The sequence below is a fragment of the Falco cherrug genome, chromosome 4 (assembly GCF_023634085.1).
Source record: "Falco cherrug isolate bFalChe1 chromosome 4, bFalChe1.pri, whole genome shotgun sequence".
Taxonomy (NCBI): domain Eukaryota; kingdom Metazoa; phylum Chordata; class Aves; order Falconiformes; family Falconidae; genus Falco; species Falco cherrug.
In genome coordinates, this window is record NC_073700.1 from 58,164,046 (window position 1) to 58,189,747 (window position 25,702).

The 25,702-nt window shown below is 43.8% G+C and overlaps 2 protein-coding genes across 17 annotated transcripts in view; one reads left to right on the top strand and one right to left on the bottom strand.

Annotated features, from left to right (window-relative positions):
- GALNT11 (polypeptide N-acetylgalactosaminyltransferase 11) overlaps positions 1 to 12,793 on the top strand; it is a 56,616-nt gene extending 43,823 nt beyond the window's left edge. For all 4 annotated transcript variants that reach the window (XM_055708907.1, XM_055708906.1, XM_055708908.1 and 1 more), the window contains 2 exons: positions 10,049 to 10,186; positions 11,991 to 12,793. In XM_055708907.1, coding sequence (XP_055564882.1) covers positions 10,049 to 10,186; positions 11,991 to 12,122 — 270 coding nt within the window. In that variant the 3' untranslated portion in view covers positions 12,123 to 12,793. The remainder of the gene's footprint in view (positions 1 to 10,048; positions 10,187 to 11,990) is intronic.
- A 3,347-nt stretch (positions 12,794 to 16,140) lies between these two features.
- KMT2C (lysine methyltransferase 2C) overlaps positions 16,141 to 25,702 on the bottom strand; it is a 198,644-nt gene continuing 189,082 nt past the window's right edge. For 11 of the 13 annotated variants that reach the window (XM_055708897.1, XM_055708893.1, XM_055708901.1 and 8 more), the window contains 9 exons: positions 25,533 to 25,637; positions 22,538 to 23,657; positions 21,438 to 21,574; positions 21,123 to 21,265; positions 20,689 to 20,857; positions 19,671 to 19,787; positions 18,977 to 19,050; positions 18,462 to 18,570; positions 16,141 to 18,188 (listed from right to left, as the gene is read on the bottom strand). In XM_055708897.1, the coding sequence (XP_055564872.1) occupies positions 18,096 to 18,188; positions 18,462 to 18,570; positions 18,977 to 19,050; positions 19,671 to 19,787; positions 20,689 to 20,857; positions 21,123 to 21,265; positions 21,438 to 21,574; positions 22,538 to 23,657; positions 25,533 to 25,637 (2,067 nt within the window). In that variant the 3' untranslated portion in view covers positions 16,141 to 18,095. The remainder of the gene's footprint in view (positions 18,189 to 18,461; positions 18,571 to 18,976; positions 19,051 to 19,670; positions 19,788 to 20,688; positions 20,858 to 21,122; positions 21,266 to 21,437; positions 21,575 to 22,537; positions 23,658 to 25,532; positions 25,638 to 25,702) is intronic. The other 2 variants (XM_055708904.1, XM_055708895.1) reach the window with 1 other exon arrangement.

Below are 25,702 nucleotides of genomic sequence, written 5' to 3' on the forward strand. Positions count from 1 at the left end.
GAGGCAGCCTTTTCTTGGGTTGCTGTTCTTTGTGTACTGTACAACTAGTCCTCAGTTGCTGGAGTGGCTGTAATTTGGGGTGAATGAGTCATTATCGTTAAATAGAGGGAATTCTAAGAAACTTAAAAAATTTCTTTGGTGACAGGTGAATTGCTAATCTGGGATCAATGTGACAAACTAGTGAGAGTTTTTATATTGCTACATGAAGCCTTTGCTATTCCACTTCTGTTCCTAAAGGCATCAGAAATTCAAGACTTGGATAAACAATCTCCAGGGTAGAGAGATCTTCGCCTAATGCCGTAAAGACTTTTGCCTAGCTAAGAACTACATTTAGAACGTTATGATTTAGGAGTCCATGGGACCCAAGTCTAAAAACTAGATCGCATCTAAAGACAAAAGTAATCAAAGACACAAAATAAATGGAGCATGGGATGTAATGCAGCATAGCCTTACCAAAGGTGGGTTGTGCTAGACTAACTAATACTTTATGAAATGGGCAGTAGTTTTCAGGATATGGAAACTGCAGTAGTAGGAGCAGGAGGGTGTGTGATATTCCCAAACAAAATGTTTTGTGCTTTGTCAACTAACGGTGCTTTCTGCCTTCTACCTGTGCCCTTACCAGTTGAATGTGATGAAGGAAGACCGTGTGAGAGATGTTAGCCAGTGTCTGGATAAGTGTGGCTGCCTCTAGACACATGGTCTCCAGTTGTCACGTAGGCAGGACCAAGCAATACATCCCTGCACTTTGCCTCTGGAGTACTGAGTGTTCGTCACTATGACCAGATTGTAGGTCCCTGTATTAAAGGTAGATGAATTTAATCTGGAATGGGAATGAAGGTTTTCCTACGTTATCTCCTCCATTAGCTGAAGAAAGTCAGCAAGTTCTGTAAATGTAAAGACTCTAAATGTAACTGATTGGCACCAGTGATTGTACATGTACAGTGCCAAAGGTGCTGTGCTGCTTTCTGAGCCGTTCAGTCTATGGGTGAGAAAGCAAGAACGACTGGCTCTGGATCCTATCTGCAGTAAGAACAGATGGGTCCTCACAGTTACTGTTTCCCGTCTCCTTCCTGCAATATTTTTAATAGTGAACTGCCACATGGCTGGAGGAGGAAGTCTGTTGTTTTTCCTTATCAAAACCTTTTCCTGATTTATTTTTATTTTTTTTTTTTTTTTTTTCCTGGAGGCAGAAACTTCAGTTAGCCTTTTGGTGTTGAGAAAGATGAAATTATTGCTCTGGTTGTTGATCTTTGGCTTCTTTTCTCATGAATCTAGTTTGCTAGTATAAATTAAGCAATTAGTTCTCATTATAAAAAAAAAAAAAAAGGCTGTGCTATCTTCTTTCACACTCATGTTCTCCAACCAAGTATGTTAACTATCGCTATGGTTTTCTGCTGTTAGACTGACTTTGTTCTCCCAACAAATCCCAAGAGTTCATTCAGCCAGTGCTCTTTCATATCCTCTTGAGCAATCTTGCTATGGGTGTGTGAGGACAATGTAGAGAAAGATAACACTTGTTTAACAGCTTCTGCTTCCTGAGTATTGGAAAGCCGAAACCTCCTGAGTATTGGAAGCTTTTAACTGTCATTTCTGGTAAAACTCAACCCGTTTGCATTTTCAGCTGATTTTTGCTGTGAAACCATCTGTTTTATGGCTTTGACCTAATAAGAAAGCAAGCCTGCGCTTGCTGGTGAAATGCAGGTACCCAGCTATCCTGTCCCTTGGATGCCTGCTGGCAGCAAGTGTGTATTGCTTAATACATGCGGTGCAGACAATTACTCTTGAAGATGACAATCTGCACTTTTGCAAGCAGTATTTTTGTGACTGTTTTTTTCTGGTATTTTTGTAGAATTTTTGCTTTTCCAGGAGTGCCTAATTGTGTTTGGACCTCATGTAAGCTTTCAGCATCCTGTAGGAGTGAGCACCACAGCTTAGCTGTGCTTTCTGTGGAAATAACTTTATGCTTTTTGGTGCCAGCTAATTTTTCCCTGAGGAACAGGAAGAGGTTATCACTGTTTATCTCTTTCCAGGCTGCTTTTACTCTGAACAGATAATGCCCTCCCTTGAAAATTAAATGCTGCTGTTTAGTAAGTTGAAGGAGCAAGGTGCAGTCTACCTGGGAAAACATGCAGAGGCCTGGGAAAACAAAACTGGGCTGCCTTAAGACTCACTGATTTCAGTTCTTTTGATTGGAAAATGATGGTCTGTGTAATCTTTTGACTGGAATATGGTCTCCTGTGTAATGTAGACAATTCATGCATGTGAGAGCTGACCTTGAAAATGGGGAAACCAGACTCACTGAAGCCATGAGATTTGCCTTACAAGCAAATCTGTTTTGCCTTCGGTTTATGCTTGCTTTGTTTTCTCTGGCCTTCGTGGCTACTAAGAAATTTCAAATTCTCACTTAACTACTTGATTTAAAAGAAATAACACATTATGTAACTTGCAGTTGTATCACCATTATGGGTAATACTTTTAATTGAAGTTGACTCACATTATCATAATTAAGTAAAGTTAAAAATTACTAAAGCACATGAAACTATCCTATTTTCTAGGTCTTGATGTGACAGTGACATTCAATTTATCTTTTTGCTACAGAAGGACAAAGCAGTAAAAGTGGTTCTTACAAAGGTGATGCATCTAGAAAATATTGAAAAAATCTGTTATAAGTTATAGGGAAAGCTAGGATGTTTCATTAACATAAATAGTGGGATAATACTAGGGATTGAACACAAATTTAGGAATAAATGTTGAAAATGCAGTTAGAAGTAGCACAAGTAGAAGAGATGACAGGATCTTAGAGAATGAAGGTCAGTGCAGGGGGGTCCGAATTAACAGAAGAAACAGAAAAAATGATTGTGAATTTTGCTAACAGAAGACTAACATGGAATGAGAAGTTTTGTAGTTGAAGAGTGGTCACATGAAGGAACTGCCAAGATTGCTGAAGCGAACACTCTTCTGTAATTCAGTAGTGTGTCTGACCTCTTTCTAGGAACAAAAAAATGCGCAAGGTAGTGTGCACCACAAAAACTTTGGTATTGAAGGAGGAGAGAAAAAATTTAAGTGTGTGGAAAGATCATCAAGAAAGACTAGACACGTCTGAAAAGTGGAAGAAACTGGCATAGATTCTTCCCAAAACCGTCATGCCAAGGTTAATCAGGTGGTGATTAGGAGACAAGGATGCTGAAGCAGGCTTCGGGCTAGATACTGTCCTAAAGGAGAAAGAGTAGAAGCAGTTACTGACAAACTTGGAAGAAAAGCATCAAAAAATACTAAAAAATGTTTTGGAGTGGGCACAATGGGCAACATAGGACTAACTAGTGGAGTATTTGTGATCTAACAGCTGAAAGAAGATTGAGTTTGTCATGTAGCTAATGTGTGCTTGCCTCCTTTCTGACCTAAATGCTTAAAGCCAAGTTCCTTTTCCAAAAAATCTTAGTCCACTGAATTATGTGGATTTTCTTCTACTGTTTGTTTTCAAATATGCTAGATTGACTCTTAAGCTTTACTTTCTATGTCATTATAACCTCTGTGTATTTACTTCACTTCTATAATTAAACCTTTCTACTCAGCAATATATTAAGCTTTAAAAAATTTGACTATTGTGTTTCCAGCTGGGGATGGCGCTGAGGTTTCTAAGTACGTGCATCTGTGGTCTGGGCCTTTAAAAGATAACTGGTTTGAGGAGAGAATTTCAGAAAAGCTCTGTTAAAACTCTTGTAGCACTTCATAAATACAAGAATACGTTCTTTGCAAACTTCTCAAGAGTCGGAGCCTAGAAGGATGTGCTCACATGTGCAGTTCTTCTGTAAGATCTTTCTCCCTAAACCTGTAGATCAGGGCTGTTAGTTTGCTTTTCTGATACAACACGTCCAGAGTGAGCGTGAAGGTATGCAAGTTAAGTCTGCTTGCCATTTTTCCATAAACTATTGAAGGAACACAATTCTTCAGTCCCTCTAACAATTGTTGTGGAACATCAGCAATACACTGAACTGTGAAACAAAGCATGTGTCTGCTTTGGAACAACGTTTGGGAGGACATTGAGTTTTTAGGGTAGCAGTAGTTTAAAATAATGGTTATAGACCAACTTTGCTGTTTCTGATGATTGTCACAAGTCATTTGGTGTTGTGATGTCACTGTTATCCATAAAAACAGGAGCTGAAGTGTATGCAAATAGCTGTGACGATGCAAATTGCTAGGCATACGGCTTCCTCAGTGCTGAGGCAGCTTTTTTTGTTCTCTTAAGCTGAATTTTTGTCTTGTAAAAACTGTCTGACAGAATAATACAGTAGTGCCAATCTAAGCAACAGATTGTAACTGATGAAAGTACTGGAATGCTTCTCCTGTCGGCATTGGTTCCCAGCAGGGATTTTCTTCCACACAAAGGGCTGTTTCTGTAGCAGTTACTGTCTTATGTTTACTGAGAAATTTCAATGCATTCCTCTAGTGCTAATGCAATTTGCAGACCAACTAAGAGTGTGTATCCACAAAGCTCTGACAGTTGGCCAGCAGTGCCTTTAGCTACACTCCACTGCACTCTGAAAGCCAAAGGGTAGGTTGATGCTTCCTGGATTATTTCATATCCTTCTGAAATGTTTATTCCCTAGGAACAGTGAGCTTCCTTTTTCTACCTACTACAGATTCTTTGATTTATTGCTTTCCCTAGTTCATGTGATAGGTTTTGTTTTAATACAGTTGTCTGTATTAACAGGGGGACTCAAAGTCTTCTGTGGGTAACTCTGTTTTTTCAAAAGCAAATGATAGTATGAGCCAGCCTCCTAGATGATTGAGGCACCATTTTCAGCCCTTTCCTCACTTGAATTTCCTTTGAAGTACTTCAGCTAGCTGTTACCTATTTACATAAATTAAGCTCACTGTAGGAATAATTTCATCTTTCACAAGAAAAAAAAAAAAAAAGTTCAGTAACACAGCCCCGTACCTCTTTATTATGGTAACAAATAATCCCAGAGGGGACCGCTGGGATGTAGAGGTTCATGCAGGGAGTGAAAGGCATGCCTCCTTTACCAACAGTGACAGCCTGAAACCAGTTAGGAAATCCAAATATTAGTTAAATGAGAGAGCAAGAATGTGCCACTGTCCAGTCTTCAGCAATGTCACACTGCTGTCCTTGCAAAGAGCTAAGCTGTAGTTGTCACTGAAACTGTTTGTTGAGCTGTATATGAGAAGCTGTGTTTCTACCCACCTGTCTGCATGTAAACGAGATTAATGAAGTCATCTTAGCACTCAGTCCAGGACAAGGCTGGGCGATTTGTTTGTGTTACATGGGAGTGAAGTAAAATCCTGAAGGTACTAGAAGTCCCAGGAAACCTCAGTCTTAAATCTGTAAATAGTCTGAACTACCTTTTGAGGGTACTAAATTAAAAATCTAGTTCTAACAGAATTCATACTTTGGACCTCCCATTCATTTTGTCCACGAGACCTACTCTAGCACATGCTGGTTTTCTCTCTGTAGGTGACTGGAAGGATATACGCACCGGCTTTGCTGTAGCGGTGCCAACGCTTACCCCACATCTGTAGGTCCCATTTCCACTGTGGGAAAGTTGAACCAGCTATTGCGGCCTGGGTGACTAAGCACAAGCAAGACCTCTGTGCCCCTGTAGCCAAAGGTGAAGGCATTTGAAGACTTGGGCAGGCATCTGAGCATTACCAAATCTGAAATGCTTTGCTTGAGGGAAGATCTCTCTGTGCTCTGGGGACATCTAGGACCTCAGAAGGGTCAGCTGGCAGCAGAGTGGGCCACAGTACTCCAAAACTGAAGGGGTCTTTGCACCTTCCCTGTTATCCCACTGCCTGTGTTGAGAGGCAGAAGGAAAAAAAACAACTGCTAGAAAGAAGCCAATCCTACAACATTCACCAAATTAAATAATTTATTTAACCCCAAACATGATCAGTTTCATTATGGAGAGAGGTTTTTACATAATATCTGCCATTTAGGTTTTATTTGAAAACGGAAAGAATTCATTATATTCTAACTGCGTCCTGATGTTTTTCTTTGACTAGTGAAAATGCTGTGATTTCCCCGCCCCCCCCCCCCCCCCCCCCCCACCTATGGAACAGATCAGTCATTAGCATGTGTCTCTGGTGATAGCAATTAAAGGTGCTGCTTTCCTGTATGGTGGGAAATGGGCACAATTCCATTTTTAGAAACTGAAATCTGACAGTGATGCCCTCCTAGGTGTTAGGAAGTGGATGTGCGATGAAAATACCCTGCACCTCATCTGTTACCGTTGTGGTTTAACTCCAGCCAGCTGCTAAGTACCATGTGCCACTCACTTAGCACCCCCACCACCCTTGCCTGGTGGGGTGCGGGGAGAGTTGGAAAAAGGTAAAACCTGTGGGTTGAGATAAGAACAGTTTAATAATTGAAATAAAGAAAAAAAATTGTAAGGAGGAGGGAGAGAGAGAAGAATATACCCGAGAGAAAAAACAAAGTGCTGCACAATACAATTGCTCACCACTTTGTTGACCGATGCCCAGCCAGTCCCTGGGCAGCGATTGCTGCCCTTCCCCCAGCCAGCTCCCCCTCAGTTTATATGCTGAACATGGTGTCCTATGGTATGGAAAGCCCTTTGGCTGGTTCAGGTCAGCTGTCCTGACCACGTTCCCTCCCAGCTGCTCGTGCACTGGCAGAGTATGGGAAACTGAGAAGTCTTTGACTTAGGGTAAGCACTACCTAACCCAATCATGTTTTACTTGTTCCTATCAACGTTATTCTCATCCTAAATCCAAAACACAGCACTGTATTAGCTACTAGCAAGAAAATTAATTGTATCCCTGCTGAAACCAGGACAGCATCCACCCCTTATTCCATATCATTTTTGTCATGCCCAGAATCCCCCACATCCCAGTTAACCACTATCAACTTTTCAGTCCTTTGAGATACGTGTATATCTATATATACATACACACACAGATATCATTCCCGTGTCTATGGACCATCCCTATAAAAGTTCATTGAGTTAATTTAGTCCATGACTTTGAGCTCCATTTGTCATAACAGTCTTTCAGGGAAGGAGAGATGGTGTGTGTGTTGGATTGTTGCAGGTTGAAGCCAGTTCTGATTCCGTCACCTGCTGAGTTTGTCCAGGTTTCCTTCCTGTACTGGGCTGTTACTGCTCACAGCCTATAACAACATGAGCTAAACATCATCCTTTCGATCTTCAGCAGCAAAATAGTTAAATTTTGGAGTATGCAAAGGCTTGCAGTTATATAACAAACCCCCCCCCATGGGGTGGCTTTGCTTTCCTCGTGCTTGAATCTGTTAATAATCTGCAAGTTCATACTGATACTCTAATCTAATTTGGAACCATAATGTGTCCCAAATTTTGGCCTTTTCCCTCTTCCCCTTGTTTTCTACACCAAACACATAATTAGTTTGAAATTAATTTTGTCTGCCTTGCATAAGCTTTTCTGGAGAAGTATCACACTGGATTTAAGCACTGTTTTGTGTTCTTTGCCATTACTCAGCCTTTGATTAAAGGTCTGCCCCCTGTGTCACTGCAGTCTTCTCTCGGTTCTCACCAGTTTCATCTGTTGTTTGGATTTGGCTCCATCATTATTCTTACTTTAATAATAATACTGTTCTGGCAAATCTTGCTTTTTCTCCATTTGCTCCTCCTCTTTAATCTTACTGTGCTTTCTTTCTCGTGACAGGGTTTAAACAGAGAAAGTGTGTTAGAAGGGACAGAATGCTTGAGGTTAGGGGCAAATTTTAATGTTACACATAACACTTCCTCAAAGGCGGCTTTCACTGTATTGTAATAGTCGCTGTGATAATGAATGAGCTGTACACTTTTCAATCATGCTGTACAATTGAGACAACGTCCTGAATAACAGCTCCCTTCAGAAGGCTGGTTTTAGTTTCATCAGACCAAAAAAAATATTCAAATAATCAGAATTTGTTTTATTTGCCAGACTTTTCTGCTTGGAATTTGATATTCTATACTTTGAGTGTGAAATTCATGCAGACTGAGTGGAAAAAAATCACACAGCAAGCATAGCTGTTGCAGCACTGAGCTGTGTGAAATGAGGACAGGGCTGGAAGAGCGCACCAGAAGAGCTTAGCATGCCTGTGGGTGCAGGTACTTCTGGTGCAGTTAGAAGGGGCTCAGTTCCCTCTCATTCCCCGGGTAAGCAGCCAGGGGGAAGAGAGTTGGTGCTGGCAAGTGAGGTGGATGAGTAGGGATGTTCTTGTGCACACCAGCCTAGGGTTGGGTCTGGGAATGCCAGCAGAGCAGGAGACCTGGCCAGCTGTGCTGCTGCCTGCTTGGCAGAGAGGCTGGGAGATGCTGTCCAGGTGCCGGGTGAGTGCAGGGCCCCTGCGGCGCGTTCAGAATAGCAGCTGTTTGGTGCTCAGCCAGATGCTCTCAGTATCTTCCCTGCACTGCGGTTACGGCTTGCATATACTTCTCCTTTTTGCTACCCCTATGTAACCCAGGACATGTCGAGGTGCATGCACCAAAGTTCCTTCATTTCTTTGCTTTCTGGCCTGGGGATCAGTCTCTTGTTGGTTATGAAAGCTACAGGTCCTCTACCTAACTGAGCTTGGCCCACCAGCCTGAAGGCACTGAAGGAGGAGGGGAGGACCAGCAGCTCCTGCAGTTAGACTGGGCTGATGGTCCAGCTTCCCTGAGCCTTCAGCTGAGCCAGACGTGCCTTGCCCCAAAGCAAGGTTTAGGCCAGCCAGGCTGTGGGCACGAACTGCAGCAGCTGAAGGTGCCTGACACTTTTTTTTAATGCCAACAAAAAAATAGCGGCTTCTGCTGAAGTAGCATGTGGAAGAGGACAAATTCAGTGTGCCTGCGTGTGTCCTTGCTTCTTGTTAGAGGTGATTATGTTTTTCAGTGTGATCAGAGAGAAACTTCTGTAATGTCATGTAAATTCAGGAACCTAAATACAGCTATAGCTGCAAATGTGAACCAATGCATTCTTGTTTTGTATGGGTGGGCCCCCCAGAGAGGGGCTGAATCCATGTTTCCACCACTATGTGAGCTGCTGGGATATTGTGTAGGTTCCTGAGGTCTAAATCAAGATATTTTCATCTTGGTTCAGCCAAAACAAAGTGGGTGTGAAATGGAGAGGGGTGGTCTCCCTCCTCCTAAGCACAGCACAGCTAGCAAAATCAGTTTGGCTGGGGAGCAGAGAAGGCCATGAACCTGTCAGTTATGGAGATGTAGTTTCAGCATGGAAATAGTAAAGCAGCATTTTTTTTCCCTGGAGAGCAGTATGGAAAGTTTTGATAGCACCTGGATGCTGGTGATCATACTTCAGTGAAGATCTCTGAGCACCAGGTCACTAGCTGCAAGAAGTAGGACCCTGGGACCGGTGTGGGGACTAATGCAGGCTACCTGGCACCAGAATTTGCACAGCTGATTCTGGTTTCTCATCATTCAGCATCTACAAGCTGACCCCAGAGCACAATGTTAAATGAATTCCTATGTTTTTACAGACAAACGCAGCAGCTTCCAAAAAAGATTAGAGATACCTTTTGGCCTTGTATGCCTACCAAGCTACTTCCCCAGAGCTCTTGGGTCACCTGCTTCACCCAGCGTCCTCATATGGTCCTCGTGCTGGCTCCCTACGTGGAGCTGAGGCAATCTACCAGCCCCTCCTTCATGACTAAAGGATTGTCTTTGGATAAGGAGATTTACTGCCTGGCTTAAGGACTTTGCTCAGAGAGTGGTTGGTCGCCTGCTTGGAGATCCACTGCCTACCTGTTGCATTACCTTGTTTAGCTGCCCAGACAGGAGGAACGTATGGGGGCTGCTTAATTTTGAAAATACTAGGTGGAGGGCAGAATCACTATTAGTCTTTTTAGTGCCTCTGCATGGGGTAATGCTGTGTGATGTTGGGAAGGCAAGAGCACGCTGCAGCTCCATTTCGGTTGCTGGAAAAAAGGCAGCAAAGAGGCAGTGAGCGTTGCAAGGCATATCTCTCACATCCAGGTGCTAAAGCACCTCCTCAGTAGCTGAACAAAAAATGCGAGGCATTTGATTGGGATTAAATGTCTTTCTGTCTTCTCTTTCAGGTCTGGATTTACAATGAAGATCATGAGCTGATTTTAAATAATCTCCTTTGCTTGGATGTTTCGGAAACTCGCTCGTCCGATCCACCTCGTCTCATGAAATGCCATGGGTCCGGCGGCTCACAGCAGTGGACATTTGGGGTGAGTGGCTGGCATATCATTAATGTGCAACATGAATGTGTTGGTAAGTGACAATAGCACTAACAGGGCATCAGGGTTGAGTTTATGAATAAACCTCAGATGCAGCAAAGTCCATTGTACTGTTTTAGGCTCAGCCCACAGTCTAAACAGCCTGATGTACAAAATGTACCTGTGGTGGCTGCATTTCAGCCTGAATAAGGCTTTTGCTGAGCTCTGGGACATGCAGGCCCTTTGCAACATGGGAAGGTTGCTTCAGCTCGGTTTAGCCTTTTTTCTGCTTGTCACAGCCACTCGCGGCACTGTGGCTTACGGGGATGTGCCAGGGAGAAGAACATCCACCCCACAGCTCTTTGTTGTGTTGCGTTTGCGGGACTGGGAGACAGAAGCGGTCCATGTGGTGATTTTTACTTAGTGCTTGAAGAAGCACAGGGCAGAGCGGAGGATTGAGAGAGGAGGTTTTTTGCAGTTGCTTCTGCCCTATAATTACATCTCATTAGTTTAATCGTTTAGAGCCTGGAGTGGCTGATTTCACAAAACTGAGCCAGTGCTGCATACACACTAAATTTGGCTCCTGGGTATTAACTCAGAGGCTGCCTCCTCACATGCCCTCAGCATAGCAGTTGAGTCTGTAGTACTAATGGCATTAAACAAAGAGGAGGGCGCTGCCAGAACTGCCTGTGGTGCTTCCAGGACAGCTCTGCATGAGCTGTCTTGGGTTCACACCGTGCTGCTCGTGGGCAGCACGAGTTGCTAAGTGGAGTCAAACAAGGGGAAGCTGTTGCAGACCAGGATGGTTTGCAGGTAGAGGCAGGTATCACATGAGCCCAGGGCTGTGTGTCTGATAGTTGCACCAGCAGTGCCACAGCTACAGATGGTAGTGGGAGTAGTGAGCTGAAAAATTCTGCTGCTGCTAAGAGATTATGCAGGGTTCTTCAGCTTGAGTTAGCAGACAAAAATTTTACGAAATGGAGAGAATGGGAAAATAGCCATTCAGATTCAATTTGTGACTGGCTGGTTAAGTGATACCTGTGGCGGTGGTGAAGAATCTGGGTGAAATGTGAGCTTTGAACTGGCCATTGCCACTGGGTGGCCGGGAGGTGGGGATTTGTAACAGTGTCAGAATGGTGCTCGTTAATGATCAATAGCAAAAGAAAGTGAATCAAATATTAGGATTGATTAGGAAAGGAATAGGAACAAAAGCAGAGAAATGTCATCACGCCATTGTAGTTCGCCTGTACTGCACGTGCTGCTCACCTCCTCTCAGAAAGGCTGAATTAAGGCTGGAGAAGGTCCAGAGGTGGCTGGCAGGGCAAATCAAAGGTGTGGGGCACCTTTTTCATGAGGAACATGTGAGCAGGCTGGGACTGTTTAGATAAGTGAAGACGTGCGGGAGCGAAGGGAAATATGTTAGGGGAGTCACTGGTACAGAGAAAGGCCAACTGCGCACTGGCGGTTACAGTGCAGGACTCGGAGCAGGGGGTGTGCTGGAGGAGCGTTGTGTATTCTTACCGCGTTCTCCTGCTTCACTGCACACCTGCAGTGGCTATGATGTGAACAAAACCCAAACTGTGTCCCTGTACAGTCGTGAGAGCCTGCACCTCAAGGTCTGAATCTGGTTATGGGGTGTGCTGTACTCTGGCTTTTAAACGGTGCTGCTCTGGGTCTGGTGTGTCAGGGAGGCTGCTGGGTGGTTCCTCTGTCAGGAAGGAGCATCCCCTCCCCTTAAGCGTCGCTTTCAGCTTCAGTTTAAGAAGAGTAGAACAGAATTTTAATAAATAAATCCCATCTGTCTTCCTCTCTCTAGAAAAACAACCGCCTCTACCAGGTCTCCGTGGGGCAGTGCATGAAGGTGGTAGATCCGCTTAGCCACAAAGGGTACGTGACCATGGCCATCTGTGACGGGTCCCTTCCTCAGCAGTGGCACTTTGAGAGCTGAGACAGCAAGGATGTGGCGGAGAAGTGTTAAGCCAAGACCTGATTCCCCTTCAGCCGTGATTTTAAATCACTCTGGAGGGCTCTGGGAGGAGCCGTAGCTGCTACACCTGGCACAACCATTGCAAGGACCCTTTAGAAATACTCTGCTCCAAAGAGCTGTGTGCGTGAGAAGGTCCAGGCGGTCACACGTAGCAGTAATAGCAGCAGCCCCACTGCAGGACAACGTGTAGAAGTGCAATTTATCAGTGGTTCCTTGGATTATCCTGGATTGTTGAACTGTTTTTAAGTAAGAGAAATTATTAGAGCAATGTAATTTAAATTCTGAGATTTTAGCTCTGTGGATCTTTTAAATGACTATGACGGAAAGGAGACCTCTTCAAGTATTTCCTGTGCAGTATCTCATTAATTTACATTACTAGTATGGTTTCACTGGCCAAATTATTTTACTTTTTCTGGAAAGTATTTTTAGTCCCTTTTATCTTCTGATGATTGTCATTTGTAATATTTAAATTTAGTTCTTTCAATTGACAATTTTAGGACATTTCATGTAGTTAAAATTCTTAGCTGTCATTCGTCACCTCATATTTAAAACAAAGTAACTATTACAAAGTCTATTTTGATGACTCATGACAGTAGCTGCATTTAAAATAAAGTATCATTTTTTTATTAATCTCCACGGCCTTCCTCTTTGTAGCTGTTGGACCAGAAAGCATCAGCTTAGAGGCTGATGCAAACTAATATTCACGCAATTTGGGTCTTCCCTTGTTTTCACTCCCTTCCCTTCCCAGCTGGCTTTTCCTCCCTCTCTCACATCTTGGAAGAGTTGACAGGTAATTTCTCTCTATTTTTGTTTTTCTCCACTCCTCTGTTACCCCTTCCCATTTCATTTATGTCGCTATTTACCTTTCTTCGACTTCCTGCCTCAGCCCCAGATGCTTCTCCAGCGTGTGGAAGCTGCTGCAGAAGAGAAAAGCTGTTCTTACCCAGCAGATTTCTTCTTAGCAAACGCTGGCCTTGTTTATCGCACCGCAGCGACCTGCTGTCCCTGGGAAGCATGCAGGCTGAACGTCGGCAGTGCCAGGACAGCCTTGCCCTCTCGCTTGGGCAGCAGAAACATTTTCCAACTGCACAAATACTCCAGCAACCAGTTACTGACATTTTGGGCAGCGTGAGGCAAATAACGATAACGTTGGAGTAATTACAGACCCGCGTCTTCCCACAGAGAGGAGGGATTCGCTTGTGACAGATCGCATTTGGTCCTTCAGCCGGCTGCCCGGGCAGTTGCCCTGGGAGGAGAAAAGCCGGCGGAAGAAAACGAGCAGGTAAGAGCGGTTCGAGCAGGTAAGAGCGGTCCCTTGCCGCTGCGCAGCTTCGTGCCTCGCTCATCAGTCCTGGAAGCGGTGAGTCATGGCGGGGGAGGAACCAGGTAAGCCAGAACAATAGGCTGAAGTAGAATTCTTCCAGATAAAGCATTATGATGGGAATAATTAAGTAAATTTAGACACCGGCCAAGTTCCTTCCTGCCGAGAAAAGTCTATTAAAAACAACCCCAGTGCCCTGTGGCAGCTGGGGCCTGTGCTGCGCCTGGCTGGGTCAGGCAGCCCTTGTAGGTGCACCCAGAGCCTTGAAATGGGTTCCCAGGTCACTGTGGCAGGGCAGCGCAGGGCTGGGACACTCACAGGGTGCCAGCTCACGGTGGCCTCCAGCTTGGACCCTTTCAGTAGCAGCGAGGGCGGCATAAAACCAGCCAGCACAGCGCGGCTGCGGAGCTGGTTTGTGCTGCCTGTCCTTGCACAGCTACCTGCTTGCTGGGGCGGCACCTGGGTGGCTCTTTGGGGCTGGAATTAATTCCAGTCCTTGCTGGGGGCAAAAGGATGGGCTGCAGCTACATTTATGCCTGTCTGATTAACCCTGTCTGCCCCACGAGTGTGAGGCAGCAGCCAGTGTTGGTACAGCTGCTCCCAGCTGTGTGCCGGGCTTTCCTGTAGGCTGTGGAATTTTTCTGGAAGTCACGTTGGCTGTGAGTAGCCCCGCTCTGCCTTTTCTTCTGTGGCCTTTGTGTTGTCTTTTTAAAAAATAATTAAAAATCAGAAAACAAACACATTCTGAAAGAGGCAGGGCAGAAGCTTGCTGTATTTATGGTCTGAATGTTGCCACAGAGCATTTTTTGACCTTTTGCTCCTGGTGAGGAAATTTGGAGGCAGCTCAGTACATGTGGTCTTTAAGCCTGCAATAATAGACAAGAACGGAGAATTGATGGACCACTGCGTTGCAGCTGGATTGTTCCTGCATATGAAGAAGATAAATATTTTACCTCGCTCTCATATAAGTAATAATACACTGGGTTTTTTTCTTTTTTTCTCCTTTTTCCTTTGAAAACAAGCGATCCCCACACTTGCAGCACTGTGTGTGTGGGCCTGTGCCTTCGGCCAGAATTGGTGGGGCTGGGCTGAGCCCTCCCAGGCAGCCCAGCGCTGCAGGGCCCAGGGACCCGTGCCGGTTCCCAGGAGCAGATGGAGGCGGTGGCATTTTGGACGGCGTCAAATCGTTCGTTTCTGCTGTCCACAATTTTTAGCCACAGCTGTATCTGTTCAGTGCTGCTGCTGCATTGCATGCACCATTTGGACAAGGGAGGGGTGTCGGTCTTTCCTGTGAGCCCCCAGTCCGGAATCAGCTGTTCCCAGCTGGGCCCCGCAGGGGCTGCCTGGGATTAGGTGGAAATTCGTTGTTTTCTTTCTGTACTTGAGTTTGAAAAGCCTTATCCCGGGTTATTATAAGCTGTTGCCATGCTCTGTTTGCCATCGTTGTGCTGAGAATTTATTATTTGTAAAGAACCTGTACCTGGGACCGATTTTTAAGCCTCTGGGTCCTTCTCGAGGCCTCACGGAGGTGGCGGGGACCACGGCTGACCCTTCCGGAGGCCGGCCTGCCCCGCACTAACCCGTGCGCGCGTGCCAGGGCCGAGATGGGTGCTCAGCACCACTCCCTGCGAGCCGCCGGCCCCACAGCCAAAGCCCAGGCTGTGCCCAGCCCGCCACCCCCGCGGCTCAGCCCCGTGCAGGCGGCTCCCTCCGAAGTGGGCGATGGAAGGGGGTAGCGCTGGGGAACAGCTCTGCGCTGGGGAACAGCTCTGCCCCGGCTGCTGCTTCCCACTGCTCCACACTAAACCTTGGAGCCCTTTTTTAGCCTTGAGCCAGCACTGAGGTCTTGCTGGAATGGCTCCGGTCACCTTGGGGTTTAACCCCGCACAGCCCCCCGGGCGGGAGACTGGGAAGGGGGAAGTAAGAAAACGGGTGGGTGAGAGGGTTTCACGTGCCAGCAAAGAACGAGGAATTAATTTGCTGCTTCCCACTGCAGGCAGGTGCGCAGCCACCCCCGGGGCAGCCGGGCTCCAGCACCAGTAACGGGGACTGGGGAAGACAAACGTCACTGGGAATGTCCCCCCTCTTCCTTCTTCCCCAGCTTTATGTGCTGAGCATGACGTGGTACGGTATGGAATGTCCCCTTGGTCAGTGGGGGGCAGCTGTCCCACCCGTGTCCCCTCCCAGCTCCTTGTGCCCCCCAGCCAGCGCTGGTGGGGTGGGGGGAGGAGCAGAGAAGCCCTCGGCTCTGTTACTTCATTATTATATAATGAAATATATTTATTATCTGGGCAATAACGAAAACATCCCTCTGGTATCAACGCTGCTTTCAGCACAAATCCAAACCATAACCCCATACCAGCTACTAAAAAGAAAATTAACTCAATCCTGTCCAAAACCAGTGCAAGCAAACTATAGTATTTCCCCTTTTTAAAATATTTTTTTAAAATCTTTTTATCTTTTGTAGATTTTCCGAGGAAAACACATTTGCAGGGAATGGTATCTGGTAAAGGCCCAGGACATGGCACCACAATGTAAAATTTTGGGTGGGGGTTGCCCTGGAGAAAAGGGGGAGGCAAATGCTTCCCACTGATGGAAGCAGACACTGAAACTCTGAAAGAACTAGAAAGTAAGACACCTCAGATGAAAACAGGAGGATATACTTTATAGATGTAAAATATTTTTATTTGTAAATGCTGATCTTCTAAATCTGTTTCCACAAATTCCAAAACCCATAACACTCTGTATACTTCAAAAAAATTCTTTTTTTTTATGTTTTTTTTGTAATTTTTTTGCCAACATTAGATACTATTATACAGAACAGAAAAAACTGTAGGACAAATACTGGTAGGATGTTGGAATATTGTACAAGAGAAGAAAAATATTCAAGAAACAATTTCATACAGCTATTTATCAAGAGAAAAATATATACAATTGATTTATTCTGTAAGATAAAAATACATCATGCCATATACATTACAAGTTCAGAACTGTATTACTGAATATACCAACAGTTTACAGTCCACTTTAATTGTGCACACAAAAAAAAAAAACTTCATTTTTTTTTTTTATATTTAGCCTGTGAAGTGTCAGTACCAGAATTTTAAGTACAAAATAAAAAGCTAACCTGGTTCAAAATGCTGATTAAGTTTCTACAAGCAAACACAAAACAGTGTTTATTTTTTTAAAGAAATGTAAACAAAAACAATCCATACAAACACATCTTTAAATTACATTTTCCAAAACCCTATTGCCAGAGTCCTGCAGCTGCAAGCACATTACATCTAATTTTTTTTCTTTGTTTTCCTTTTAAGAAGGCTATCATATCAGACTTAAGCTCCCACTACATGATTCTATGCTGTTTACATGATTTAACGTAGGCTGAACAGTCCCCTAATCCTTGACTACTTTTGCTGAAGGAAAAAACCCATGTCCAGCCTCTATTTTGGGTGGTTTTAGCAGTTATTCACAGTTATCACAAATTGTAAGCACAAAAAACCTGACTTAAGAAATAGGGATGCAACAATATAATACAAATAAAATTAATCTAAATTACCCAAACATCATCTACAAAAGTCAGAGTTGTAATATACATGTGCCCTTACCAGGCTTAAGGTTTACTTAAAAAAATTCTCGTAAGACCACAGTTGAGAGTGCTTTAAACATAAAAACCCCTCTCTCTTTAAATTGAGATTTTGGTTATTCCGTAATTGTAATCACATGTCTGTTAATACATGAGATCATATTGTAACATCCCTATTGACATTTTATAATAAGCACCCGAACTGCTGCAGAGTCTGGTAGCATTTGGTCAATAACTATTTTTATACTGTATTTTTTTTTCTCAAAATATTTACACTTTTGTACAAAGTAACAGAGTTTGTTAGTTCTGCAGGTAACAGCAGCAGCTTGGCTTTCTTCTAACTTTCTTTTTAAAAATAGCTTCATTCACTTATTCAATAATAAATACAAAAAGGTTCTCTTATTTTACAGAAATCAAAAACTACAATAAACTGACTCATGGAATCAAGTATTTAAATGTATTTTAGTGCAAGTTATTTTTTCCCTTAGCTCTATCCCTAAGGAAGTCGTTTCAGTACATTCCTTGTTCAGTGGTGTCTACTTTTATTTAAAATTTTTCTTTAATTAGAGGGCCTGCCCCTTTATCAAATAAGGCTGTGGCCAGCACTTTGGACTTCTCCCTTTCGCTGGTGATTTCAGTCTTACATTCATAGATGCCACCTGCCCTCCCGCAGGTCAGCCATCGGTTCTTTGCCCAAGTTAAACAGTTTCTCCTTAGTGAGCTCAAAAACAAAAGTGCTGGACCATTCTGTTAATTCAGTTTAACTTCCATGTGTCTGGAAAGTTAGCTTCGGATTTTGCCGGCTTGCTTCTGGTGCTTGTTTTTTGTGTGGTTTTTTTTTTTTTTAATTTTTTTTCTTGCTTTTTAAATACTTGAGTAGAAATCTGTACTTCCAGAAGTGATTTCCCGCCCCCCCCCCCCGCCCCCGCCGCCCCCTTCAAAAAGGCAACCATTTTCCGTCGACAAAATCAAAATGTGAATCACTTCTTCCTAGGGACAAGCAACCCTCAAAGACAGCAAGGAATGCATTCTAGTTCATCCACTTTCGGCAGTTTACAGCTCCACAGTGACATGGAATCTTGTGCTGGTCATCTTCAAAATCAAACTTATAGTCATAGCAAAGCTGGAAGAAGATGGAGAAGAACAACCGGGATTTACTACTAACCGAGATTTACAAGCTTTCCTTGTACCTACAGGGTAAACGGCAAACTGCTCTACAGGCTGCACTGTTAGGGACTGGCGAGATTTAAAAGGAAAGGGGAAGGGAAGCATCCCTCTCCCCAGCCCCGTGCACAAAACAAGTTGTTTTGAGCTACTAGCTGTAGAAATCACATAAGTATCTAAAAATTAATGCGGGTAGCAAGAGGTGAGTAAGCACAAACAAGACTGCCCCTACCTCCTCCCCTTTCTGGATTCTCCTGCTGGAGCTGATGATAATTTTGTGTCCTCTCTCAAAAGTTACCACCTCAGCCACACAGTTAGGTGCACACGAATGGTTGATATACCTAGGAAAACAGTGGGAGAACGGTGACCTTTTAAGAAAACGCATCCTTTCAGGCACATCTAAACCAAACCTTGGAATGACCTTAGCTTCAGGGGTGCATTGACTTCCCAGATATAATTATATTACTCTCTACTTGTTTCTTTACCTAGAAAATGTCAAAAAAAATCAAGCATTAAAAATATTTTTCCATCATTTTTTCATAGCTGCCTTGAAATGTAATCAAAGACGAGCAAAGCTACTCAGAAAGACAACATTCTTTCAGTGGAATAGTCTGAAGGCTGATGTACCAGCTCAGAGAATAAGAACCATTAAGAAACCCCCAAACTTGAGTCCCTCGCGACCAGCCCCGGGGCAGGAAGGCGGGTGACTCCCCAGAAGGAGGTCAGAGATGTCTCAGAGCCACCCACCTTGCAGGACCCCCTGTCAGGGTAGCATCAATGACGTGGTCATTGTCGATGCGGAACATGTACACGCCACGGTTCTGAAAAACAGAATTGGAAGACGGGCTCTTGTAGATTTTATGGAATTGTCGGCAATTAAAATGAAGCGTCAAGGTGGGTGAGCTCCAAGTGTCCTGCATTCGGGACCGGCCATCGCCCACCGGCTCACGAGGGAAAGCGCAAGTCACGCCCTGCCCCTCGCTGCCTTCTCAGGGAACGATAAAACATAAATCTCCGGCAAATCAGCGTTTCCCTAGTAGCTTCTGTACTGCCTTTCATCTAGGGTCTTGCAGTGCTTCACAAGTACGTACTAACTTACACCACCGCCGAGTTACGCAAAGGAACTTGCTCTAAATTTAAAAAGTTCTCATTAAAAATTGAGGTCCTGACATCTCTGTCACAGTGTTCTCTTTGTCCTCCGGAACAGAGGATTGGTATTACCTACCTGGCCAGGGTGCTGTGAGATGTATTAAACATTTAAATACTCTGCTCCTTTGATAAGAAACACTGTAGGTTTTATTTTTTGCCTACTGCATTTATAGCGCAGCAGAAAACAAATCAGGGGACCTGAATTCACCGACTCGAAGAACAGAGTTTGGTTTGTGGTATGAACGTTTGAAAGGAGAAGAGGAAAGCAAGAGTGAACAACCACCCCCCGTACCTGAGATTCGTAGAGCTTCTCTTTCCTGTTTGCTACCTCATTCCGGATAATGGTTCCGATATATTCAATGACCATAGTGTGCTTTTCAATGTCTCTAGCAGCATATAAGCCCAGGCCCTAAAAAAAAAAAAAAAAAAATAGATCGCAATTTAGAATTCTGGAATAAATGCACTTCGTTCCTCACCGTGCCCCAAAACAGTTCCTGCAGAAAATCATGTGAGAAGTGAACCACCCAGGACGCTGTAACAGCCGAGATGCAGAACCAAGTTTTAAGATGCAAGAAAATGTACTTGGCTTCTGCCTGGGTGAGAAAGCTGCTCTTATACCTCTGACAACTGACTGGGGAAAGATTATAAATTCACTGAAAAATAAAGCGGGCCTTACTAGAACGGAGAAACCTAACAGGAACGCGGCAGCACAGTTAAGTCCAACCTAAAATAAACAGCAACTGTGTTCATCCACAGCAAGATTAATTACAAAGCTTTTGCAGAACAGTCCGCAGAGGAAACCACCACCAGAGTTACGTAAAGCAATGCGTTTCTTATTAAAACGAATGCAAACAAGTATTGAACTCTTCACGCTGGTCTCATACCACTTTACTCAGCTTGGTCTGAGCATGTCATACTCCCACTGTATATTTGTATTTTTATTAAGTTTTACCAAGTTTTTGAGAAATAGGCTAAGAACCCCCCCAAAAATCTTGAAAGTTTTTTTCCTAGATGACTGTAACAAATGAATTTTTAAGATATTTACAATAATTAGTCAGAAATCTTACTTAAGATACATCTATGGAAGTGACTGGCCACATAACCATCACCATTTAGGGATGAGACTTGAAGGAATTTCAGAATAGCTTTAGTTTCGGTTACATTAAGAAACGTACATGAATATTTATATGTAAAATACATGAATAGATATATAAATATAAACACACGCACATATATATATATAAATAAAAGAGATAACTACGAGTGCAGGTAATTATTTTTAATATACACTTCCTAAAGGGAGCACTGACCTGAATGCGAGAGCGAGCTAGATAAACATTGGACTTCCATTCCGTTTTCATTTTGCGGTACTGAGAGGACTTGGAATGGACGAACTGCTTACTGTAAGGCGCGTTCAGTTCTCCCGTAACTGTGCTCTGAAATGACTTTGATGTGCTGGTGCTATTCAAGGTGTGAGGCCTGTAGGAATTGGGCATATAACAGGAAAGAATACAAGAAAAACTGAAGATTTCTCTGAAAACAGCCGCAAACCCCATGAAAAATTCTTTTAAGACATACAGACACTTAAAGCCAGCTAGCATAGACAACAAAGCAATTCCTTTGATTTGGGCATGCACATACACAGCCAAAGACGACAGGGTTTGTAAGCAGCAGACGAAAGCACAAATAACCCTAAGCAGCCTATAAACCCTGGGCTGTACTATGTGAAATTAAAACAAAATACCTTAACACAAACCTCTTGACATGGGTACTCATTTTAGGCTCGGCACGGGCACAGCCCGTGGGGTTGATAGCAAGAGGAAGTTCCATTAAGGGGTTTCGGCCATAGCGGAAAGTGTAGTTCTCACAGGCCTCAACCCCTGGCAGCTGCAAAAAAACAGACAAAAAGAAAAAAAACCACCACAATAAATCCAAGGAATTACATATTAATCGTGTGTAGCGGAACGTTTACTTTTGCACACTTTTTCCTGTTCCCCTTCTCACGGGTACAGCCAACTATTGGGGGGATCCAGCAAGAACCGGGGTGGTGAAGACTCACCGATTCGGCAATCCTGGCCACTGCGGAGACTGTCAAACCGAAGAGGTCTTCGCCCTTCAAATAGCCAGGAAAGAGCTGGAGCATTTCAGAGTCTTTTCTAACAGAAGCAACGGGCTCCAAGATTTTATCCCACACACCTACACAACCATACAGGAAAGAATTACAGCGATCAAAAAATAAAAGTCTATTGTACCGGTTTTAAAACGAATGCCTGAGGATAGCAGGAACCAGAAAACCATACTGAAAAAGCATTTTGTCAGCGGTTGTGTTCACAAACAGGCTGATATTTAAGGAGATATTTAAGTGAAGTGGAGAATTGTTTGGTGAGCTGCTATTTTTTCTGAACAAGCACGACGTTTCTACCGCACCCTTGATTCTTGGGCGCGAAGCTCTTCATATTCACAGTATGGGAATTGTCAGTCCTCTGACAATAACCTAGACAGGTTCTGCTGAGAAAACCTGCACAAAGTAGAATTCTCTGAAAATAAATTATATATTCTGTCTCCACTGACTGAGTATCGCCAGCTCTTGGCTGTAGGTGGGCAGCTCCCCGGCAGTGGTGTGACTGGACGGATGGCATCACCAGGGGCTTAAGACCCAGAGCACCACAGCCCACGCGCTGCTCACCTGCCCGTACATTTACGGTCCCGTGTATTCTTCACCCTGCCAGAGACAGCGTTACCTGCCCTGAGAACAACGTGGTCATCTCCACTGTCTTTTTATCGCTTACTAACTTCAGCGCAGCTGATCTAAGGTAACTGAGTAACGGTGTTTCACAAAGTCACTTTGCCTGAAAGGAAACCTATGTTGACATTCCTACTCTTTTATTTCATTTTCAGTACGCAATCCTGGGTCTCCTCTGTGACGTTGGAACAAGTCGTCTTATTTGCAGCTTATACAATTACTTCAAAGGTGTCCTCGGTCTTCCTGGCGTGGTACTGAAGAAGGGCCCTGGAAGCTCACTATAGGCATTACGTTAGAACAGCGCGGGCAACGTTTATTTGAAACGCCACACCTTTTTGTGAGACATTTATCGTACCCTTTAGCATTAGTAAGCAAACAATCCCACAAAGGTCACGGCCTTAGTTCACAAAATTTACCTTTTGGTGTTGTGTCGGCAAGGACCAGATCTTCGTGGCCTTGCTCCACAACCCTGATGACAAAGAGCGGGAGCCCGTCCTTCTCCTCAATCGAGCAGAGATAGCGACAGCGCCTGTTGGCGTATCGCATGCTCCAGTACAGCCGGCTGGCCTCGTAACCCACGGGGAAGAGTGCTTTGGAGGAGTGGAAGGCCTGCATCTGCTGCGGCAGCAGCTGCCCGACGGCATGAAAGATCAGGCTTCCCACACGGAACGTGTGGTCGCGTTCTCCTCGCTGAACGATGCTGGCGATCTGCCGCACTTCGTCACGCTGAACGTAGACCCTCCTGAAGACTGCAAAGTAACTGAGTTCTTGCTCATGAGTTCCCTTTGGTTTGTGCATGGGGCAAAGCATGGTCTTGTCTTTAAAAAACATGCATTGTGCTTTAATGGCACAGGTAAAGTGATAAATATTGGTGCACCTTAACCTGTGACAACCGCTGGTGGCACCCATTTTGTGACAAAACATGCATTTCATTTGCAAGCCTCTGCGCAGCGCTAGTTCCACGTTTATTAAGGCACCAGCTTGTGTCTCGTAGACTTCTGTAGACCAAAGAGCACAGTTCAAATGGACCCAAAGGTCTAAATCCAGGTTAAGAAGCCTCGCTGGTCCATCAGTTAACCCGTCACCTTCCTCGTGACAGAAGCAACATTTCCTGTAGTCTTTAGGCACAGGATCTGGTTTAAGGGTTGTGCCCAGTTTTTTAAGAAATTCATCTATTTCTTCTTCACAAGGAGGTTTGAACGATCCTTTAGGAATCACAACCTGAATGCTCCACTTTTTCCACTTTGTCCCTTTCCATTTCTTACTGGGAGGCCGAGAGTCATCAAGACTACTGTGTATTGCTTTTAACCTAGGTTTTAGTTTCACGGTTACCTTCAGCTCATCTGGCTTTGCCTCTACCTTGGCTGCTTCAAAGGCAGGGGGGAACATGATGGGGGGTGACGACGGGGGAGAAATTTTCTCCTGCAACTGAGGCAGACAGTGGACGTCCAAAGTGGAGATGTTGTTGCTGTACTGATGGAATGCTTTAGGCGGCCTCTCTTTCATCGGCGACTGCGGCAAAGATGAAACCGAGTCCTGATAAATCAACAGAAAACTCTTTAGAAAAAAATCCCAAACGGTTAACCATTAAATGTATCCTGAAAACACTGTCAGGGCAGCATGGAAGAGGCTACTCTCAATGCCTAAAATCACGATGCAGCAATAGAAAAAGACGGGAATTACCCTGAGCCACGTTAGCACAGCTTGTGCCAGGATACGGAGCACAAAAGTTCTCCCAGTCAACCCGGAACGTGGTGCCCTTTAATACAGAAGAGGAAGCACAAACCCTCCTTTGTCCAGGGTTTGAATGAAAAACTACTCAATTGCCCTAGATGAGCTAACTGACAGATTTAGTTCGTAGGTATTTTTAGAAAGTTTTGTCACAACACAAAATGGTCTTAAAATATGGGTCAGAGAATTAATTTAAAGAGTAAGAATCTTGTTATTTGGTAGAAGGGGAAGATCTGGAATTAATGCCACATATTTTTCCTGGAAACAAGTAAGGAGGAAATTCCTGCAGAGTCTAGATTAGGCAGACCCTAAGGACCTAACTATTCATTCACAGTAAACAAGAATTACACCTGCAAAGATTTGTTTAAAAAAAAAAAAAGCAAGAAAGAACAACAAAGGAACTTGACACTAAAAAGTGCTTAATGTGGTTTGTATGATTAATCTTGAAAGAGGAAATGAAAGGATCAAGAGGCTGAACATGACATTTAATTAACTTAATTATGTACATGCTGATGCACTTGTACAGAAATGTTAACCCTGTTTAAATACATGTGAAAATGAGCTACATGGGACACTAAAAAAGGATGTGGACATACACACACTTCTTTTCTGGTTTTGTTTAATTGTTGCTTTTTAATTACTTCTGAAAAATTAAGTAGGATGCATTGGAAGGGAGGCTGCAAATTCCACAATAAACACTGGACTATGAGAAAGCATTCCTTAGGTAACACTGCACGCATATGGCCTGCTCTGTCCACTGGTTTAGGGAAGAAAAGGTACATTTGAACTAGAAAAAGTAGAAACCTTTTTCTAGTTCAAAAGAAAGCTAGTTAAAAGAAATACTCAAAAAAAAAAAAAGTTCTCTATGAGAAAACAGACTTAGCAAGATCATTGAGTCTTAGTAGTCTGATTTAGTCTGATTAAACACAGATACATTTATCTTCCTTCAAAACTGAAGGAACCTGGGTACAGCCAGACGTAACGCCCTGTGTGGAAGTGCTGAGCTTCTCCGAGGTGCCGTATACCCCTCGCAGCGCCCGCAGGTAGAGAACTACAGCACGCTACTCGGGGCCGCCTGAGAAAAACCCTGGCCTAATTCCACTTTCAGTTGAACAAATTTCTTAAAATATCTTTCCCCAGTAATCAGAGCCTCTTTTCCCTCGTCACTGTCAGTCAGCAGGCTTTTTACTAATTAATGCTTTAAAACGGTGGCTTTGCCCAAATAAGTAATGGAATAGGATTGTATTTTTCCAGTTATATAGAGCAAATACAAGTCTTTTTGCAAACCTTGTTGTTCAGTTATTATTTGCACAGCTGTAGTTTATTTTTAATGTATAAGCCCAATAAAAATGCAGGTTATAGCCCTTAAAGATATATCTATGGTTTTGTACAATGCCCAGAGACCTTAAATGACTACTTTTTTGAGACTGCACCTTCAAAGCCTGCGAGGACAGCGAAAGGTGGCAACTGTTCTGCCAAGCATCTTTGTCATACAGAAAGATCTGCAAATATGATTTCTACTTCTGCTGCTGCTTCAGAATCTCAACGTCTGAATATAGAGCAAGTCATTTCTAAATCTCTAAAATGACGTGCAAACTTCCCCCTCGCCCCCCTTCTGTTCATCAAAAAATAGCTGCGATAATTTCTGCTCACTAAGGTCTACCAGCATTCGATACTTACTTTGTTCTCTGAGTTTTTTGCTTGCACAGCTGCTGAATAAAGAACAAAGCAGTTGTTGCTACAGAATACAATGTCCTTCATTTTATCAGAGCCTTCTTGGGAATCCTGGGAATCAAACACGGAGTATTATCAGAAGTGCATTTTAATACCATGCTTCACATAATAAGTGT